General features: G+C 55.0%; 2 protein-coding genes across 2 annotated transcripts in view; both read left to right on the top strand.

Annotated features, from left to right (window-relative positions):
• The window catches only part of COL16A1 (collagen type XVI alpha 1 chain), an 84,374-nt gene extending 78,333 nt beyond the window's left edge, over positions 1–6,041 (top strand). Inside the window, exons 63-71 of the mRNA XM_065421757.1 lie at positions 324–374; positions 1,454–1,543; positions 2,105–2,140; positions 3,337–3,381; positions 3,665–3,853; positions 4,083–4,149; positions 4,586–4,762; positions 5,081–5,158; positions 5,839–6,041. Coding sequence (XP_065277829.1) covers positions 324–374; positions 1,454–1,543; positions 2,105–2,140; positions 3,337–3,381; positions 3,665–3,853; positions 4,083–4,149; positions 4,586–4,762; positions 5,081–5,158; positions 5,839–6,041 — 936 coding nt within the window. The remainder of the gene's footprint in view (positions 1–323; positions 375–1,453; positions 1,544–2,104; positions 2,141–3,336; positions 3,382–3,664; positions 3,854–4,082; positions 4,150–4,585; positions 4,763–5,080; positions 5,159–5,838) is intronic.
• Positions 6,042–10,627: 4,586 nt separating this feature from the next.
• PEF1 (penta-EF-hand domain containing 1) lies at positions 10,628–19,579 on the top strand. Its single transcript, XM_065421711.1, has 5 exons — positions 10,628–10,675; positions 14,213–14,513; positions 15,752–15,907; positions 17,166–17,309; positions 18,193–19,579. The coding sequence occupies exons 1-5, from the start codon at positions 10,652–10,654 to the stop codon at positions 18,420–18,422; spliced, it is 855 nt and encodes a 284-aa protein (XP_065277783.1). The 5' UTR covers positions 10,628–10,651; the 3' UTR covers positions 18,423–19,579.
• The last annotated feature ends 1,277 nt before the right edge of the window (positions 19,580–20,856 follow it).

Raw genomic sequence — 20,856 nt, 5'->3', positions numbered from 1 at the left:
AAGGGATGATGCTATTTTACTTGCCCCTAAATAAAATGACTAGGCCTGTGCAAGCGGGCAAGGCTGCTCGGCAGGACAGTGTCTGGTGGGAGGTGCTCTGGCTGTTCTGGCCACGGCGCTGCTGTTCAATCACCCATTGGTTCCTCCAGTTTAAAGAAGCGAGCTGAGGGGTGTAGTGGACACTGCACGGTCTGCACGGTGCACTGCCCCTGGCTCCCTGGGCGGGCAGGAGCCGATCGGCCTTTTCCTAGGGCTGGCTTCGGCTCCTGCTCCCAGGTTAATTGTTACTCTGTTAAAATGTCCTAATTTCTTCTCACTCGTAGGGTCCCCCAGGAAGCCCAGGCCAGCCGGGCCCAGCCGGAATCACAGGAATGGTAAGTGCTGTCCCTGCCCCAGGGGCTCCCCATTGGCACAGATCCGTAGGGGCATGTTTAGTCTCTTGCAGCCTCGTTCTTCCCAGAGTGGGTTTCAGCGTGGGTCAGACAGGGCGAGCGGACCTCACCCTGGGGGTCTCACCCCAGCCTTGTTACCAGCTTTGCTCTGCCAGCATCATAAGAAATGTTCCCAGCTGCCACCATCCCCCAGGCAGAGGCGGTGCATGTCCTGCCTTGCAGCACCAGCTGAACTGCCTTTGCCAAGCCATGTTGGCGGGCTGGTGGCACGCGAAGCTGTGCCGTGCCGTGCCAGGGCCATGCTGTGACGAACTGGGACTGTTCTTAAAGTGGTCTGTGAATGCTGACAGGGGAGTGTGGCTAGGATGGTCTGCATTGGGGGATGGGAGAATGACTGAAGGGAAATACCTGAGCCTGTAACATGAGAACCCAGGAGGGGGCTGGGGCGAGGTGACACCTTTGCCCGGGAAACTGAACAAAGGCTGTGGGAGGGGTTGCTGAAGGCAGAGTCTGGGAAGCTGGCTGGTGAGGTGGCTGGAGGCAGGGAGGGCTCTGGCCTCTGGAGGGGGGCTGGGGTGCCCGAGGACCCCAAGATGGACCTAACTGAGGGGTATCCTGTTGTCTGTGCCTGCAAGACCTGTCTCGGACTGTATTCCCGTCGTCTGAATAAACCTTCTGCTTTACTGGTTGGCTGAGAGTCATGGTGAATCGCAGGAAGCCGGGGGTGCAGGGCCCTGAGTCCCCCCTTACTCCGTGACACATGCTCAGGAGCGAATGTGGCCGATGGGACTCGGGAGGTCGGCTGGGATCTGATTCGGGATCCAGTTCTCCAGCCTCAGTTGGATCAGGGGCCAGGCGAGGTGATGTAGGGCCCGGTTTCCAATGAGGGCATCCACATTTGAGAACCGGCTCAGCAGTCGAGTTCCCGTACCTTGCCCGTTCTTATCACGACTGCATGTTCGAGTGCCTGGGTCCACACCTGAGCACCTATTGATGGCTTCGTTCTCACTTTCGAAATAACGTCTGAAACCAGCGCTCTCTCCTTTTCCCCCATTCTCCAGGGATTGAAGGGCGAGAGGGGATCTCCAGGGGAAAGAGGTCTCGCAGGGATGCCCGGGCAACCCGGGCCCCCAGGCCACCCTGGACCACCCGTGAGTGCTGCATGTCGATGGAGTCGTGACACGGACTAGGGCGATGCCAGAGTCTGGAGCGCACAATGTCGGTGGGGGTGGGGGAGAGGCTTAGACATCAAACACTGAGCCCCTTGAAACTGCACTGTGGGAGGGACGGAGAACAAAGCACGCCGGCGGGCTCTGAGGTTGCCAAGTTCCTCTCTATGGTGCCAGGTTTGCCAATTATGGCATGCCGGTCTGGGATCTGCCAGGCATAGCCCATCCATCCTTCGCTCGGTGCGGTGTGGATTCGGCAATATCCATCCGTACAACAGCACGTGCACTGTTGGGTGCTTGGCGCACGCCGGGCACTGCCTCTGCAGGGGCTGCCCTGGTGACCTCCCCGTTGGGTGCTGGGAATTCTTTACTCCCGATGCATGGTGCGAACCCTCGGAGGGTGCTGACGGGGTCTGAGCCCGAGATGCGTTCTCAGCCACAGCATCCCAGGCGGGTTTGGGCTCCAGGTCCCTTTCCTTGGGAGCATGGGGTGGAGAAAGGAGGGCTCTGGAATGTTTCATGTTTCCGTCTTTGATTTCCCAGGGCGAGATGGGCGCGGACGGAGCATCTGGGAAAGAGGTATTGTGATGCTGGCCATGATGGCACCCCCCCTCGCATGCTCTCTGTCCCACGGCAGTGAGTGCGGCAGGTCCACGCTGCGCTCTCTGCCCTCTACTTCTCCTGGCCCGTTATCGCAATAGGATCGTGTTTGCCGTCAGTGCCACTGCTGAGCCTAGACCCACAGCCCTTACTCAGGCAAAACTCCCCTGAGCGTCAGCGATGTCTTGCCCAGCAGTGCTGAGTGCGCCATAGATGGCCAGCTGAGGATAAATAACTACAGCCTAGGGGGCAATGCTCAGGCCTGGTTTTCCCTCGACCCCGGACTGCACCATCCTGACGTCTCGAGCTGCTTTTGCGATCTAGAGCTGCACCCCTAGCAGGAGGTGGCTCCCCACCCCACAAAGATTCCTGCACTGCCCGCTCCTTGCCATCAGGGGCAGCATCCCGTCTCAGGCTTCCTGGAAGGTGGGACTTCCTGGTTTGCCGTCAGAGTGGAGGAAGTGACAGTTCCCTAGTGTCACCGTGTGTGGCGGTACCTTAGAAAGGGTGTACCAGTGACATGGGTAAGCGGGGCCTTAGCATGCCTGTCTTACTCCGTGAGCTCTGGCAGAATCGCCAGAATAGAGGCCAGTGCCTGGAGGATAAAAGGCAGTGTACCAACAAGCACATGTTCATATCCCACAAGGTGTTGGCAGGGGCTAAACTCCCTGCTTCCACGTTCCTGCTTCCTGCCCACAGGCAGGGTTGGTCTAACGAGGCAGGGATCCAGACAGGGCCTCAGCCAGTGTCATAAAGGAGGCGCTTTGGCATGAGAGGAGGAGAGAGCTGAAAGCTCAACCACAAGATGTGGGCTTGACGCTGGGGTGACTGGGTGGGATCTGTGGCCTGTGTAACGCAGGAGGTCAGACTAGAGGATCATCATGGTCACTTCTGGCCCTAACAACTCCGACTCAGACATGGCATCCAGCTGCCCAAGAGGCGGCAAAGCTCCCGACCCGAATGGCTGGGCCAGAGCGGCTGCAGCCATTCGGAAACCTCTTGGTTTAGCTTTAAGCTTCCTGATCCTCAGAGCCCGAGAGAGAGAGAGCCCTCCCCAGCCACTGTGGCTCTCCGGTATACCGCCTTCACACAGGCTTAGACCCTGCCACCAAGGTCTAGAAACCGTTTCAGAGCAGAACTTCCCGTGACCGCTGCTCCCTTCTGCCTCCTTCTAGGGCCCACCGGGGAAGCCTGGACTGTTAGGACCAGCTGGCCAGAAGGTAAGAGCAGGTCGGCTTTGCTCCATGCCGCTGAGCAGAATGCTCTGGACAGCTGCTACACTGGGGCTCTGTTGCTGAGCAGAGGGGGCTGCCGAGGTGACTGTTTCCCCAGCTGCAGTCCTGCTGCCTGGGCTCCCTGGAGGGGCCAGCCCGTGCTCAGGTTGCCCTGAGAGCTGCTGTACTGTAGAGAGATGCCCGTCTCTTGTCCGGCTGGGGAAAGGTGACGAGGAACTGGAGAGATTTCTGCCTCTGACTGTATCTGGCTTCTTCTTGTGTATTCCAGGGTGAAGCTGGCCCTGCAGGGGAGAGAGGGCACCCTGGAGAGAAAGGGAGAGCTGGCATGCCTGGAGGACCAGGGAAAAGTGGCTCCATGGGCCCCGTGGGACCACGTGGCTCTCCGGGAGAGAGAGGCCACCCGGGCTCCCCAGGACCTGCTGGCAGCCCGGGGACGCCAGGACTCCCAGGCACAATGGTAAGGGGGGAGAAGGGGTAAGTGCCTGCTGCTGAGGGGCAGGGGGGTTCTCACAGAATGAAGCAGCCTGAACAAGGGTTCGCAAGCTGGCTCTGAGCATCAGGACTCCTGGGTTCTATTCCTAGCTCTGCTACTGACTCACTGTGTGGCCACAGGTGAGGCATGTCTTCCTGCTGCCTTTTCCCGGGTTGAGTTTTGCTTTGTGGTTTTTCCCGTCCCCTCTCTCTAGGGAGACATGGTGAATTACGACGAAATCAAGCGGCTCATCCGGCAAGAGCTGAACAAAATGTTTGACGGTAAGCGGTGCGGTGGGAACGGGAGGCTGGAGGGCTGGACTGAGCTGCAAGTGACGGCTTAGTGCTTGGCGCATCCAGGCTGAAAGAGCTACCCCAGTCTCTGGATCCACGTGTCCAAATCCCGGAAGGGTTAGGGCTGCCCTTCCTCCTTCCCAACGTCCCACTACCTAGTGTAGGGTGTGCCGAGATAGGTGCTGAGGATCTTTGTGCGCATTACATCTCAGAGTCCTTTGAATAAGCGCGTGGTGTTTGACCCAGGCTCCTGCTTCCTTCCAGCAACGTGCCGTGTTCTTTGAGCCAGTTGTTACTTCCTAAGCTGGCGATTCCTGTGCACTTCTAGACCCCGCAGGGACTTCCTACACTCCTGATAGCAAGAGTTTGGGGTTAATAACCCCTGGCTGGCACAGTCATTGGCTCCCTGTGTCTCTCTCTGCAGAGAGGATGGCGTACTATGCCTCCAGGATGCAGTTCCCGGTGGAGATGGCTGCCTCCCCAGGACGACCAGGTCACCCTGGTAAAGATGGAGCGCCAGGGCGGCCAGGGCCTCCTGGCTCCCCTGGGTTACCGGGACAGATCGGGAGAGAAGGGCGGCAAGGTGTGCCAGGCATGAGAGGTAGGTCGTTCATCTGGAAGCCCTTTATTTGCATCTCCTCTTCCCTGACGTTTCTGCGGAGTTTCAGAAATGGCCTCCAGAGTTGGGAGATTTTTAATGGCGTGGTGGCAGCAGCTGGAATTCACCGCTGCGGGATTGCAAAGCAGGTTAAGGGAACTCCAGCCCATGCGTGTGGTTCACGCCTTCTCTTTCCACGGGTGGCCTTGTACGCGCTCGCTTTCTTGCTCAGCCCCATGGAATCGTCCTTTCCTCCCTCTCTGTCGCTCACACGAATTATGCTCTGCGGATGGGGTTTCTTACTGCGCTCTCGCATTCCAGGTGAGCCCGGCGCCAAAGGAGAAAAGGGAGAGAAAGGCATTGGCCTTGTGGGAGAAAGCGGCCCGCCGGGGGCGCCCGGTAAGACCCCTGCACGCATCACAACAGGGACCCAATTGGTTCAGCATTTTTAAGGCCAACTCGTTAGCCCTTCCTGCTGCAGGGACACGGATGGCGATAGACGCCCAGTGCTTCAGGGGGAAATCTCCTCCTGATTCAGCTTCTCCCAACAATGGGAGACAGACTGAGGGTCTCAGACCAAAGCCTTTCCATCCAAACTATCTGAACTGCGGTGGGTCAGCTTTAACGGAGTCAGAGAGTTTAAGGCCAGACGGGATCACCAGATCCTCTAGTCTGACCCGGATCTCACAGGCCACCAGCACTGAACCCAACAACTGAAATGAGACCAATGCGTCACCACCCATGGGAGACGTAGCTGTTATGTGCCACAGGCAGAAAACGGGAGGGACCGAGGTGCCCCGGTGCCCGAGGCCACCACAATGGCAGGGAAATGAGCAAGTGAGATAGACCCAGATAATCCTGGCCAGTGACCCGCACCCACACGCTGCAGAGGACGGGGGAAAAAAACCCAAAGCTCACTGCCAGGCTGACCTGGAGAAAATTCCTTCCTGACCTCGCATATAGCGATCAGTTAGACCCTGAGCACGTGTGCAAGAACCAGCCAGTCAAGCATCTGGGTTTGGCTTTGCACAAACAGCCTTCTCAGCTCCTCTCTTCCCTTTCTTGTTTCTCCTCTTCAGGTCCCCAAGGGCCACCAGGATATGGCAAGCTGGGTCCGCCTGGGCCTATGGGACAGCAAGGCATCCCAGGCGTTCCTGGACCACCGGGAGCTACAGGGCAGCCTGGAAAGACCGGGCATTGTAACCCTTCCGATTGCTTCAGCATGATGCCCCTTGAGCAGCCTATGTACGAGCCCAAAAGTATGAAAGGACCCCTAGGCTGAGCGGATCTGTAGGGCATTTTCACAAAGGACTCCATTGGGAATGACCAAAGCTCGGGCCTCGCGACTGGTCGTGAATGATTTTTTTATTGCTGTTAATATTTTTTTCTTTCGATTTCCAGTGGGGTTAAGTCTCTCATGAGGGTGTGTGTGTGCGTGTGTGTGTGCGCGTCTCTTCTTGTGTTTGTAAAGGGAATTGGACACTGCCATCTGTGGTCAGCCAAAATCCATTTCATGATGGTGTCTTTGCTTATCATTGCCCTAGCCAAGCCTGCACCTTCCTGTGTCTTCTCTAGCTTCTTCTGTCTTTTTAATTAATTATTAGTCTTTCAATACCTGCTCATCACCAGCACTTTGGGCACTGAGGCAGAAAAAGAGGGGAGGGCGAGGGAAGGAAGGGTATTTTTAACTGTCACGCCTCTGAGTAGCCTCAGCTGTTATGGGGTGGGAACTTCAGGCAAGATTCCAGATCCCACCTCCATCGTTTGTGAAATGACATATCCCCGTTCACATGACTGAGACAACTCTCCTTCTGCCCCCGTGTGCCTTTCGTTTGTGTTGCAGTGCATGTTCTGCTGCTCCTTTCATTTGTAACGTGCCAGCAGCATATGTGCCGTCAGCCATCTCCTTGTCCTGGTGCCAATGTCGCTCTTGCGTTAGAGAGAGCTCCTGCACAAAGTCTTGGCCCTCAGCATAGAGTCATTCTAGGGAAAAATAAGAGCAAGCAAGCTGGATCACCAAGCCATTTTTCAAGGCCTCTGTGCATCTTCTCATAGCCATGAAGCGGAGCAATCGTGCTGGCCTTTAACTTAAAGCCCAACATTTTCGTTTGGTGGAAAAACAAGCGTCTAACCTAAAAATCATGACTGGGTTGCTAAGTGCTAGACCGGTTTCCAACTATTAAAATACAATGTCTGAGCAGTCAGTTACCACTTTTCAGCTCAGTGTGCGAAAGGGAGGGCTGCTTTCCTCACTGAAGCAGGTTGAATCTGGTGAGCAAACAAACAGAAAATAATAAAACATTCCTGCCCAAACTTTGTCCGCATTTTTAAAGCAACTATATATATATAAATCTTGAGCACTTTTGTCTATCACCCTGGGGACAGTAAGAGCTGAAATTCTACTGGTTTGTCCTTCCCCCAACCATAGATAAAACTAGCCCCAGAGTATGTACTAGAAGTGGATGGAGCTCAAAAGGTTGGAAGACACCCCGGCAGTTTGTATTCTCAATGGAATATCTGGCATCTGGACCAGGAACCCATGTACTGATATATTCCCTTCCTGTTAGTATTTGTCATCTTCTCTTAAGGATGTAAGAAAATCATTTGTACCATCCATCAACAGTTCTGTCTGTCATGAATAAGAAGTCAGGCCCAGATCCTCAAAAGTATGTAGGCTCCTACTGGCCATTGATTTCACCAACAGAACTAAACGCTGTTTCATATAGCAACGTACCATGGTTTTAAGTAGCAATGACTTTTTCCTAAGAACCAGGCTATAACCTAACCCTAGCAGAGTTGTCGAGGATAGTTTTATAAACTGGTAACAATGGGGAACACAAGAGTCCCAGGACCCCCTGGGTAGGAAGACTGGGGGAGCCAAACTGGCCCCAGCAACAGCTGTGTGTATAGGTTTGCAACCATAGTGTGCGCAAGACCGTAAGGGGAAGTTTCTCCAACTCTGCATAAAGGATACATGGTTACAGTTGGTCCTTGCTGTCTGTTGTTAGCATCCATCCCCCAGAACAGCCCAAACTTCTGCCCAGCAGCATCCATTGAGCTAAGCCAGAATACAAATAGGTAACAAGCACATAGGAAGAGTGGGTCTTAGGAACTCCATTAGCCAGATTGCTGTCCCCAGTGAAAAGAGCCCAGAGTCTGCATATTTACTGTTCCATAAGGTGGGGTGAACAAAATCAGGTTGTTAAGTATTGATGTGCTTGAGTAAACGAGCAGCCCCGGAGCCCAGCAGAATTCCCATTCCTCTCGTTAGCGGTAACAGGAGCAATTTCCTGAGGCACAGTATTTAAAATTGAACCCAGCGTGTGTCTCTCAGCCACTGCCTTCCAAATGTCAGCTGTTCATTTCTCACATGTCTGGGAGACAGTGTCTTCGTGTCACTAATGGTCTTGATAAACAGCGCGTAAATTGGCTCCTCGCACCACTTCAAATAGGGAAGGCCAGCGCTGCAACAGAACTGTCTCTTTGTGTTTCCTTTAGTTAAAGCTGCAGCCTGCGCTCAGCTCCCCAACTCAAATGTAGACTTCTGGATTTGATCTAGTTCTAACAGGCATTCATCATTTCTAAGCAACCAGCTTGGAAGCAGTGGTGCCCTTTGGCATGGGTCAGCGGGCATGGCTAGAGCAGGGAAGGGGGTTACTATGGAAGCTTACACATCTCTCTGGGTATCTCAGAGCAGTGACTGACAGCCCGTGGGGTATCACTCCATCACTGAGCTAGGAGTGAGTGCCAGCAACTTCTTTCATCAACACATTATCCATTGCAATCTGGCGAGGGCTGGCAGCCTGCTGAAACCAGCGCTGATAATTGCAGCACGGTACCAAGGACTAAACATGCTCATCCTTCACCTCGGGAGGGGGCGAATGGCTTTAAGGCCAAGCCTAAGAATCACTGCTGTTAGAAATGGAGGTGACCCCTCAGATCCTCCAGTCTCTCTGCTTGGGGCTAACAGAGAATGGTTTGTTCCCTGCAGTACAGTACACTGCCTCTCAGGCCTTAGCCCTCTCCCCAGCTTGCGATTGGGATTATTTAGCACCCCGCTAAGGAGCTCTGCCCAGCCGCAGGCCAGTCCCAGAATGAGGATGAGAAGCTGGGATCGGATGCTGCCAGAGAGAGCGAGGGTGTAAGAGCAGCAGAGCCAGGAGTGGGGTGGGGTGAGCAGGAGAGGAGGGAACACACTGAATGGAGACGCCCTCCCAGCTTGAGCCATCCTTGCCCCCCACCCTTCTGACCCAGCACTAGGCCTCTTGCCACCCAGCTCCTCCATTAACTCAGAGAGGATCCCTTCAATAACCCATTGATTTGGGGGCAAGGGCCTGGGCCAGGCAGGACAGAGCATGGGGCAAACACTAAGGGGCAGGGGGTGGGGCAGAGGAGGCAAGGCCATGGGGCCAGAGACAGGGGTGGGACATAGGGGCAGGGCCCTGGGGCCAGAGACAGGGGCAGGGCTATGGGGCCAGAGACAGGGAGCGGGGCAGAGGAGGCAGGGCCATGGGGCCAGAGACAGGGGGCAGGGCACAGGGGCATAAGGGCAGAGCTATGGGGCCAGAGACAGGGGCAGAGACGGGGGTGGGGCAGAGGGGCAGGACTATGGGGCCAGAGACAGGGGCAGGACTATGGGGCCAGAGACAGGGGCGGGACACAGGGGTAGAGACGGGGGCGTGGCAGAGGGGCAGGGCTATGGGGCCAGAGACAGGGGCGGGACACAGGGGCAGAGACGGGGGTGGGGCAGAGGGGCAGGGCTATGGGGCCAGAGACAGGGGCGGGACACAGGGGCAGAGACGGGGGTGGGGCAGAGGGGCAGGGCTATGGGGCCAGAGACAGGGGCGGGACACAGGGGCAGAGACGGGGGTGGGGCAGAGGGGCAGGGCTATGGGGCCAGAGACAGGGGCGGGACACAGGGGCAGAGACGGGGGTGGGGCAGAGGGGCAGGGCTATGGGGCCAGAGACAGGGGCGGGACACAGGGGCAGAGACGGGGGTGGGGCAGAGGGGCAGGGCTATGGGGCCAGAGACAGGGGCGGGACACAGGGGCAGAGACGGGGGTGAGGCAGAGGGGCAGGGCTATGGGGCCAGAGACGGGGGTGGGACACAGGGGCAGAGACGGGGGCGGGGCAGAGGGGCAGGGCTATGGGGCCAGAGACAGGGGCGGGACACAGGGGCAGAGACGGGGGTGGGGCAGAGGGGCAGGGCTATGGGGCCAGAGACAGGGGCGGGACACAGGGGCAGAGACGGGGGTGGGGCAGAGGGGCAGGGCTATGGGGCCAGAGACAGGGGCGGGACACAGGGGCAGAGACGGGGGTGGGGCAGAGGGGCAGGGCTATGGGGCCAGAGACAGGGGCGGGACACAGGGGCAGAGACGGGGGTGGGGCAGAGGGGCAGGGCTATGGGGCCAGAGACAGGGGCGGGACACAGGGGCAGAGACGGGGGTGAGGCAGAGGGGCAGGGCTATGGGGCCAGAGACGGGGGTGGGACACAGGGGCAGAGACGGGGGCGGGGCAGAGGGGCAGGGCTATGGGGCCAGAGACAGGGGCGGGACACAGGGAGCGGAGCAGAGGGGCACAGGGGCGGGGTTTGAGGGGGCGGGGCCAATGGCAGGCAGCTCAGCGGTGGGGAGGGGAGCCACACTCTCTCTCTTGCTAGGCCTAAGGGCGCACTCTCTGCTGGCCCTTTAAGAGCCCCTCCCACGCCCCCAGTCACATGATCTCACTCTGGGCGGAGCTACCTGACTGACATCCAGTAGAAGCCAGTCGACGCTCGCCTAAGAGACCGGCAACCAATCAGCGAATCCGGAGGGTGGGGAGGGAAGCTGCGCTCACAGCGCGGGCGGGGCGGGGCGGGGCGGAGGCGGCGAGCTCCCCCGGTCCGAGAACGCCATGGCCGGCTACCAGTACGGGCAGGTGAGCGCGCGCGGGGCGGCCTGGCCAACGCCGGGGCGGGGCTGCGGCCTGCTCGGGGCTCTGCGGCTAGGCCCGGCCCTAGGGGAGCCTCCGCCCCCCGGCTGGGAGCCTCTGGGAGAGCTGGGGGGCGGGGCGGGAGGGGGTTGGGGGGGAGGTGCCATTGGTGGGGCTGGGGGGCAGTGCGGGGGGGCAGGAGGGCTGGGGGGCAGTGCAGGAGGGGGTTGGTGGGGTTGTGGTGGAGGTGCCATTGGTGGGGCTGGGGGGGCAGTGCGGGGGGGGCGGGAGGGCTGGGGGGGCAGTGCAGGAGGGGGGTGGGGTTGTGGTGGAGGTGCCATTGGTGGGGCTGGGGGGCAGTGCGGGGGGGGCAGGAGGGCTGGGGGGCAGTGCAGGAGGGGGTTGGTGGGGTTGTGGTGGAGGTGCCATTGGTGGGGCTGGGGGGCAGTGCGGGGGGGTCGGGAGGGCTGGGGGGGCAGTGCAGGAGGGGGGTGGGGTTGTGGTGGAGGTGCCATTGGTGGGGCTGGGGGCCGGTGATGGCCTGTGAGGTTGGTGCTGGGGGGTGGCATTGGGGCAGTCGTGGATGCCCGTGCAGAAGGGGGGCTGGTGCTGGGGGGGGTTAGCCTGGGGTACAGTGGAGCCCCAATGTCCGGGTGTCACCCAGATGGCATGGCAGGGTGGCTCCAGGCTGGTGTCAAGGGGGGTGCCATCACCAGAGGCAGAGTGGGGACTGATAGAGTGGCTCTGGGGGCACCACAGGGCGTGTTGGCACCAAGGTGCTTGGGCAAGTGGGTGGAAGTGGAGAGGGTGATGATTCAGATGTCAGCACCATTTAACATGTCTGCTCCCCTGCCTCTTCCCCACCCCCCAACCAGATCTGTCCCAAAACTCAACAGGCCCTCAAGTGGCTCTGGACAATCGCCTGTCAGAATGTCACAACACAGCGCTACAATGTTGTTTTGCAGGCCCCCAAGCTGACTGGGCTTCCCCGTTAAAGGTCCCCTCGGTGTAAATGTTGTGACAGCTGGCAGCCCTGGCGCCTTCCACTGAAATTCTCAATTGCTGTTTGCCCCAAAAGATCCCAAGGGCTTTACACACTCCAGCAGTGCCACTAAAATGCAACCGCCTTTGGCATGGACAACAGCACCTAGTTGGTGCCCGGTGCGGTAGCAGGAGGGAACAGAGTATGAAAGGACAAGATTTTCAAAAGCGACGAGTGATTTTGGCTGCCTCCATTTTGGGGGGGCTCAGGTTGAGACACGTTAAAGGGACCTGCCTTTCAGAAAGGGACCTGACCACCTGCCCTGGAATCAGGCTCATTCCATGATTTTCAGAAGACCTGAAACTGTGCGGTGCTAAAGTGTACAACGTTTCCTGTAATCTCAGTTGTGAGTTGCCTTTTCTGAGGTCAGCTGTTTACAGCCCTAAACAGTGAATTTATAAGGATGTGGGTGGGGTGGGGATAAAGCTTGGCTGTGAAGGGGAGGGGCTCTGTTGAGTCTTGTTCCTCTTCCCTTACTGGCTGGGGTTGCTTCTCTTGGGAATAGGCTGAACGCCCCCACCTCAGGCTGCCTAGGGTTTGTATCCTTCGGCTGTCTCGGCTGCCCCTCATTGGGGAGCCAGTGCGATCCAAGGAATAATGCCCTGAACCTGGGAGTCAGGTGACTGTGTTTGACTTACAGGTATATCTTCACTGGAGACTAGCCTGGCTGTGAGCATCCACACTCGGGTCATACCCACGTAGCTGCGGCCACACTGGCATAGCTCTAAGTCAGGTGAAGTGCTTGGGCTTCAGGGGGCATAGCCTATGTTGTTTGGGCAGCACTGTTGTGTGAGCCCGTGGCCGGCTAATAGCGCATTGAGATGAGGCTCTCCAGGATGGCACCTCTCTTCAAGTGCCATGTAGAAATGCAGCAGGGTGTGGCTGATGTGGGGTTTAAATGTGAACTGGTGTATTTAAAAGCTCAGATGCCTTCTGATGCAGGAGGGAGTAGGTAGAAGGGCAGGAAAATATGGTCCTAAGGGAATTCTGGGAGGGCATTGGAGAACAGTAGAGGGTGGGTTACAACCTGAGTTAAAGCAGAACCTGGGCTCTAACCTATGCCCCCAGCTGGGTAAGCTAGTCCACATTCAAAGCACCTCCAAGGGCTTTTGTGTGTGGACAAACCTAGGGTCAAGGGCTTTTGTGTGTGGACAACCCTAGGTAAGAGTCTGGTTTAATGAAGGCTCATTGCTGAAAGGAAGGGGGTTTACTTTTGGCTGCTTTAAAAGGATTCACCTTTCCCAGGAAGGTGCAAGGTCCTTGTTGTTTACATAACTGCGAGGGCATTTGTTCGGTGAGTCTTTCTCAGCTAGGATTACAGGCACAAACCCTTCTGTTGTGGTCTCTGCCTGGTGCCTGATGGGCAGGTGGCTGCATCACAAAAACAGCACTGATTGGCTCCCCAGGTGGCCGAGAAACCAAAGACTGAATTAGACCCTGGAGACTAAATTCCGCTCTCCTCCCTAGAGGAGACTCCTGCAGGTCGCAGCTACAGCGCGCGGGTGGAAGAGCAGGGTGTGTTAGGCTTTTGTACCAGGTCTGTGGGTTCGGGGTCCATGGCTGTCAGGCCACCAACTGTCACAAACATGAAAACTGGGATTTTCAAAGGTGCTGAAGGGAGTTGGGAACATCAGTGGGAGCGAGGCATCTCGCTGTCTTGGGAGCTTCTGAAAATCCAAACGTAAACTCTCTCATGCTGGGCAGTACTCTTACCAACTGGCCTCCGGCGTGTTCTGGTCTGACCCGCTGTGTGGTGTTCTTAACACTACTGCACGCCTGTTGGTGTAGCATGAAGGATTTGTCAGATGATGCTCTGAGAAGGCCAATTTACAGTCCTGGTAGCTACCTGTTATCGGGCTGTGCAGGGAACCTAGGATGGCAGGACTCATGGGGAGCTGGTTTCCCAGGATTGGAGTGCCCTGGTCTGAATGGGACAGCAGCTACGGTTTGTTACAGAGAACTTCATGCCAGTGCAGAACATTAAATCTGGTATTTCTGGGGGAAAACCCAGAGCAGGAAAAGCTGCTGGGCTGGTTCGCTCTATGCTTTACACTCCCCAAATGCCCTAAAATAATGCCCAGTGGGAGTGTAAGCCTCAGATAATCCAATTTAACCCTAAATTACCATACCGGGGTCTTCAAGGTCCCTTCAGCTTACTTAGCTGATTGCTTGGTGTTTGCCGTGCGCTCTCTCCCCCTCCCTACCCTGCTGAACAGGGTTTGTTTCAAAAACTTCCCTTTGGGCTCAACTGAAGCTGGGTAGGGGGAGTCCGTGTCTTGGAGGATTTTAGTTATAAACTCTGGTAATCCAGAGTTGCTGGCACGCTGTATAGCCAAGAGGCGGGGGTGCTGCGAGCAGTCTGGAGGATTGCTGGTTGTATGTGCAGCTGTACCGGGGGCTCTGGGGGGTTGGCCCCTTGCAGCGGCTGTTTGTGCTTTCTAGTGTGTTCTGCTCTCTCTGGGCTGTCAACCTGTTTTATTTTCCCCCTTCTCCTCCCACAGGGTTACCCCGGATCAGCAGGGCCAGCCCCAGGCGCCCCGCAGGGCGGTTACTATTCCGGAGGCCAGTATGGAGGTGGGGTGCCTCCTGGTGGTTCCTATGGCGGCCCAGCCCCTGGAGGCCCCTATGGGCCACCATCTGGTGGAGGGGCTTATGGGCATCCCACCCCTGGCGGGGCACCATCTGGAGCTCCTGGGGGACCTTATGCAGGAGGCCCAGCCCCAGGAGGGCCTTATGGGCAGCCATCTACCAATCCCTATGGTGCCCCTCAGCCAGGACCCTATGGAGCCGGGGCTCCTGCTGGTGAGTAGAAAAGAATGTGATGGAATGATCCCGCCTCCCTGCACATGTTCTCCATTGTGCTGGCGGAGCAGTTCATTCCTTCGCACAAACTTGCTTATGGAGCGTCTCACAACGCTAGTTGGCTGCCTTCAGTGACGGAGGAAGGCCGTGTGCATGTGGGATGCAGGGGGAGAAAGAGCCCTGCCTTTGGTGCAGTCGTAACTAGCAAGCTGCCGTCCTTTGGGTTCTTGAGAGGTTTCCAAGATGGATATTCCTTTCCCCTTGGCCAGGCAGCCATCTGCTGCCAGGATTCCCCAGTGCTAGCTGCCATGCTGTTATCTTTAAGCAAACACTTGAGGCTGTTTTTAAATGAAGATGTTGGCTCCGGTGCTGACATGGCACTTTCCTTTAGCTGAGAGTTATGATCTGAGCACAGGACAGGGATCCAGAGACTCCTGACTCCAAATACCAGCTCAGACCCCAACACCCAGTTGGCCAAGGGAATAGCCTTCCACCGCTACGTACCTCAGTTTCCCCACCTGTAAAATGAGGGTAATGACCAAACTCCCAGGGTTGTTCTTTGTTTGTAAAGAACCTTTCAGGTGACAATGCCTAGACATGTGCTAACTGTCATTCAAAGGTCTGGGGCATATGTCTGGGGGCCACTTGAACAATATGCCTTGCCCAGGAGAATGGGAGCTGTGGCATTTAACTGAATCGTTCATTTCAATTAAACTGCTGTTCAGAAAAATGTTCCGGTTCATTATTTAAGGCTCCAACATGGAGGAAAAATGCTGAAGAAGCTGCAACTCCAAACGGTAGAAATAAAACTTTATAGTCGCACATCTGTCTCCCCTGAAACTGGTTGGGTTTATCCTGCTGAAAGGCCCCAGCTTCCATTTGTTTGCGCTCCATTTACAAACCAGCTGAAGAGATCTAATTTGCTTCTCTCTATTTTGACAAGACCTTGCATGCCAAGTTTCGGCCATTATGAACCTGCTTCCACAGGCTAGATCACGTGGCCATAAAAACGCATTTAGACTGGAAAAGCTGACTCAGCCTCTCCTTGTGGCCGATCAGCTGTAACCAGTCCCTCGGCACTTGCTGTCTGGCTTTTTGCAGGGTTCCTGTGCTGACTCCCAGCTGTTAGTGGTGAAGAGGGTCTAGTAGGTCCAGACAAACGCTGCTTTGCTTAGTGACTAGCAAGCTGTCATTTCTCTAGTGGATTGTGTGAGCCTTTATCCTGTTCCTCCTGACAGGTAACATGCCACCCGGCGTGGACCCGGAGGCCTTTTCTTGGTTCCAGACAGTGGATGCTGATCACAGTGGCTACATCTCCATCAAAGAACTCAAGCAGGCCCTGGTCAACTCCAACTGGTCTGCATTTAATGATGAGACCTGCCTTATGATGATAAGTGAGTCCAGATGGTTTTTTTTCCCCTTTAAATTGCTCATGAGCTGCAATCTGTACTAGAACAGACATTGCATATTGTGCTGAACTCTGCGGGGTTTGCTTTGTAATGTTGGAAAAAATCCAGCTCTTTGTGCGTTGAATTTGGATCTAATAGGGTGAATCCTAGGTCAAGTGTACAGCAGCCGTGTATTTCCCCCCTTGGCAAAACATTTACTTCGCAAAAGCGATGTGAATGGCAGGCGGGCTGATTGTTTCAGATTAGGGATGGCAGCTGTGAGGGACTGGGCAAACCTTCATGCCCCACTTGGTAGTGACTGGAAGAGCAGAAGAGGAGTAAGATGCTGGAGCCGAAGCTCACAGTGCAACAATTTATGCTGTCTTGGAAGCTGGAACTTCCCCAGCAGCTTTTTGTAATGCCCTGAGCTAGCTGATTGTTTAGCACTTCTACAAGCTGAGTGCTGCATGGCAGCTGAGGATAGTCCCCCGCCCATTGTCCTGTGTGTCTAGCTCCTCTTTCTAAGGATGGTTTGACTGTTAAGGAGGGCAGCAAACAAAGGATAGACAGAAAAATCCAAACCGCTTGCTATGGCAAACTGAATTCCTAACAGTTTCCACGCTCGCTGCGATACCCTGAGGGTAAAGGTTTTGATGCCATTGCCTGAAGGCCCCGTAACATAAATGCCAACATTTTGATCAGTATAGTGCTTTCCCATTATGAATTCTGTTCCTGTGATTAGATTTGCTCCATAGCTCCTAATGGGGAGAGCTTTGGGAGGTGGCAGTGTGGGCTCATGGCATGTCTACACTTACCGGGGATCTATGCTGCAGCGATTGATTCACAGGCAGTCGATTTAGCGGGTCTAGTGAAGACCCACTAAATCGACCACAGATCGCTCTCCCATCAACTCCGGTACTTCACCGCAATGAGACGCGTAAGGTAAGTTGACGGGAGAGTTTCTCCTGTCGACCCAGCGCGGTGTAGACACCGCAAAAGGTTGACCTAAGCTACACTAACTCCAGCTTCGTTATTCACGTAGCTGGAGTTGCGTAAATTAGGTCGATTAAGTCCCGTAACGTAGACTTGCCTTTAGGCAAGTTCCCAAACCTTATCTGAGCAGTGCGGAATGACAAACTTCCCTGGGATGTGGCATGTTTGTAAAGCTCTTTGAGAGCTTCTGATGGGAGGCGCTGTGGACGTGTATGGCGCTCTTTCTGGATCACCCCTCACGGCCCTGCTCTTGCTGTTGGTTCCTTGGCAGACATGTTTGATAAAACGAAGTCGGGACGGATCGATGTCTTTGCGTTCTCGGCCTTGTGGCGCTTCATCCAGCAATGGAAGAACCTCTTTCAGCAGTACGACAGAGACCGGTCCGGTTCCATCAACTTCAGTGAGCTGCAGCAAGGTGAGACGAGAGGGAATGTGGCAGATTGTGGAGAGCAAGCGGGTGGCAGCATCCTCAGGCATGACCGCACAGTACCCATTGTGGTTCCTGTCCCTACTAGCTGCTCTCTGAAACCATATGGTGTCTGGTCAGGGGGCTGTGTCCAAACCTGTATGACAACTGCTTCGGTTGCGTCAGTTCAAGGCAATGGTGGACAAATCAACAGGTCGGTCCTGGCTTGGTTGTCTCCTACTGAAATAATTACAGCCGTCCCCTCCTGCAGTGTGACAGCTACCTTCGCTGTGTTATGAATGCACTGTGCTTGTTTAGCTTTAAGTGAGCTCCGTGGAAGTGGTGCAGTTACACCTTCTGTGGCTAACGCTTCCCCGTGCTTGGAAAGCAGGAGTTGTTCCAGCAGATCCCTGTGCTCCTGCCTCTGATACGTGGAGAGGCTCCCACTCGGAAGTCGTGGCTGCAGAGGCTGTGCAGCCAGTCCCCTTTTGCCGTGATTCTTCCCTGTCAGGTGTGTGCATTAGTCCGATGGCTGTAGGTGTCAGAGCAAACTAGCTGCTTTTTTTCCAGGAAACGCTCCGCCCCCTTCCGCCTCTGCAAAATAACTGCCTGGATGGCACATCGCTAAAGGCCCACTTTATCTGATGAGCTGCTGAGATTTAACTGTCTGTGGGAGGCAAGGGGAGGATCTGGAACTTGCACTTCAGTTTATATTGCTAGTACTCAGAAAGCACTGCCTGCGTTGTGATCAGCTGTGCTTTTAAATAGCACTCTGGCATCAGAGAGGGGAAACGCCTCTGCATATTCTGAGAGGGGAGGATGGACTGATCTCCCCAGGGGAAGGGGTCCGTCGCCCGAGGGGTTTATTTTATCTTGGTTTCTTTACTCCCAGCTCTGTCCCAGATGGGATACAACCTGAGCCCCCAGTTCACCCAGCTGCTGCTGGCCCGTTACTCTCAGAGGGCTTCCAACTCCACCATCCAGCTGGATAGCTTCATTCAGCTCTGCTCCCAGCTCCAGAGCATCACCGACGCTTTCCAGGAGAAGGATACCGGCAGGGTAGGCAGCGTGCGGCTCAGCTATGAAGACTTCCTCACGATGGCTGCGACTCGCATGTTGTGACGCCTTGGGACGGTTCTTTGCCTGAAGGTAGCGAGGGAAGGCTGGAAACAAGTCACCGGGAGCGAACAATCAGCCCCTCTCGCCTGGATATGTAGGTCCTCTGACAGAAAGGATAAACCCATTCCATTTCGTCTCCCCGCTGTGTAACCAACGTGAAGTGCCTGAGAACGAGGGAGCAACATGGACAGGTGGAATCGGGCTGTGAACACGTGTGGCAGAAGCCCTGCTGTCAGTCGCTTTGATTGCAGTCTCCAGTCCACAAAACAATTTAGATGTCCCTGCCAAAAACATTGGTTACATTATATTGCCACCAGGGGGCACGCCACATAAAAGGAAGGCCAGCATCGTAAATTACATTGTATGGTAACTCTCTTTTTCAGGAGAACAAGTGTCCTCTGCCCCTCATCTCCTGCCAGGGTCAGGGCCAGTTCTAGGGGTGGGTGACAAGGGCGGTTACCCTAGGCACCAACTTTTGTGGGGGGCTGCCCTGCTGTGCTGTTCAGCTCTGATTGGCCACCGTTTTTCCCTCTGTCACTCAGGAGGCACCAAAAATGTTTTCTGCCCTTGCCAGCCAAACAGCTATGGCTGCTCTTGTCTCTGGTTGATAAAACGGTACTTCAGTCCCCAAACTGTGCTCTCCTGCCACCCTGGAAGGATGCTGTCCCAGTTGTCAGGCATCTGAAAATGTTTATTCCCCCTCAGCCGGCCTTATGGGGCTTGCTTCCTTGTTTCCCCCACAGTAGCTTAGTGACATCTTACCTCGTACGCTCCTTAGTCTCCAAAGCGGCAAGTGATGCAGCATTTGTATTGACAGCTGTTCCGATTCCTGTGCCCGAGTGCTGGCATTTCAAACCTGACTCCCTTGCCAAAGATTAAGCATTTAACAGAACCATTGCCCACACTTCCTTTCTCTCACTGTGGGGTCCTGTTCTTTTGTGACGCGTAGCTTGATGTCTGAGTCCTATCCAGTGCACGGTTCCTACACAGTGTGGAATTGGGCTGCTTGACTTAAATGACAAACAGGATAATTAGCTCCCTTTTCTTGCCAATGTGTATTTGAGTTTTTGTTTTCATTTGTAGGGGCCAAAATCATGAAGGGCTTTAAGCTTCAGTAAACAGTTTATACTTAGAAAGATCACTGCAATAAAATGCCATGTGAATTATCGTTGTTGTTGTTTGTTGCAGTAGTGCCTAGGGGCCAGGACCTGTTGTGCCAGGCGCTGTACAAACACAGAACAAAGAGCTTTTCAACGCCGCTCCTGCCATTTATTGTCTGTGGTGGCTCCTGTGGCCCGGAACTACCCCCAAAGCAGTCATCACTTTCAAAGGTAGGGCCTTCAGCTGTGGGAGGTGATGGTACTCAGACCTTCAAAGATGTCAAGAGAACTTGCAGGATTGGGACTCTTTTCCAGTAGGAGAGCCTGCTCTACACAATTTGCGTACTGGTCTTACTAGGTCTCCTAGGGGTGTGATTTTTTTTTAACAGATACAGTTTTACCAGGACAACCCCTCCTGTGGATGCAGTTATACTGGTGGAAAGGTTCCTTATGCCAGTGTCATTTATTCCCCTTCCCGAGTCCTATGAAGCTTCATACACTGGTATAGCTTGCACCAGTATGACTGTCTCTTACTATAACTGCAACCACACTAGTGGGGCTGTATTGCTTTAACTATACCAGTACAGTTAGTGGTCCAACTTGTGTGTGTAGACTAGGCCCCAGACTAAGGGCTTATCTATGCATGGAATTGTTCCTGATTCACTGTTCTGACTAACTCCACATCTGGCCGCTCTCACATAGTGAGCTGTTCACGGGGAGTTATTGCGCTTTACACCCTACCTTAATCCAGCTTAACTTTCAAGTGTAGACAGACCTCAAGAGATCTGTGTGGTGGCAGGGTTCAAATTGATGGGAATTGGGGTGTGCAGTTTATTCTCCTCTGGATGCTATTACTGCCTCTGGTTCGCCTGCCTCTTAGCCCTGGAACATAAAAATACTTCTGAGGAGCTTTATTTGTCCTTAGGAATGCCCCAAATTGCACAAATTATAGCGAGGAGGGGAAAAATCTGTCTGGGAGAAGATACCATTAGATTTTGTAAAGACTTTCTAGACCTCTGCTACTCCCTGCCCAAAACCCCCTGCTTCTCCCTGCTGAAGGAATGGCCTCCTTGCAGTCCAGCACAATTCTCTCCCACTGCGCTACTTAAAATGCTCTCCCAGCATTGATTTAAAATGAAATTGACGAGAGTTGGTAATCCCCCTTCTGAGCTCACAAGGGGTTGTCTGTCTGCAATGGGAGCTTTTTTCCATGCCACTCAGATGCTAGATGTCTGATCGCTTTTATATGGTGCTATAAACGTGTGCTGGAGGGGAGCTGAGCCAAACACATAACACAGTCCCTGCCTTAATGGGCCAATGAACTGAAAGACACCGAA

This window comes from Emys orbicularis, chromosome 23, assembly GCF_028017835.1.
Source record: "Emys orbicularis isolate rEmyOrb1 chromosome 23, rEmyOrb1.hap1, whole genome shotgun sequence".
NCBI classification, from domain to species: Eukaryota; Metazoa; Chordata; order Testudines; family Emydidae; genus Emys; species Emys orbicularis.
Note: the sequence above shows the minus strand (reverse complement) of the source record. Positions and strands in the feature narration are given on the sequence as shown.

Excerpts from the sequence above, each read along its gene's own strand:
- PEF1 (XM_065421711.1), top strand. The coding sequence starts at position 10,652 with ATGGCCGGCTACCAGTACGGGCAG. Across the intron at positions 10,676-14,212 it reads CCGGCTACCAGTACGGGCAG|GGTTACCCCGGATCAGCAGG; the intron begins GTGAGCGCGCGC and ends CTCCTCCCACAG. Across the intron at positions 15,908-17,165 it reads GACCTGCCTTATGATGATAA|ACATGTTTGATAAAACGAAG; the intron begins GTGAGTCCAGAT and ends GTTCCTTGGCAG.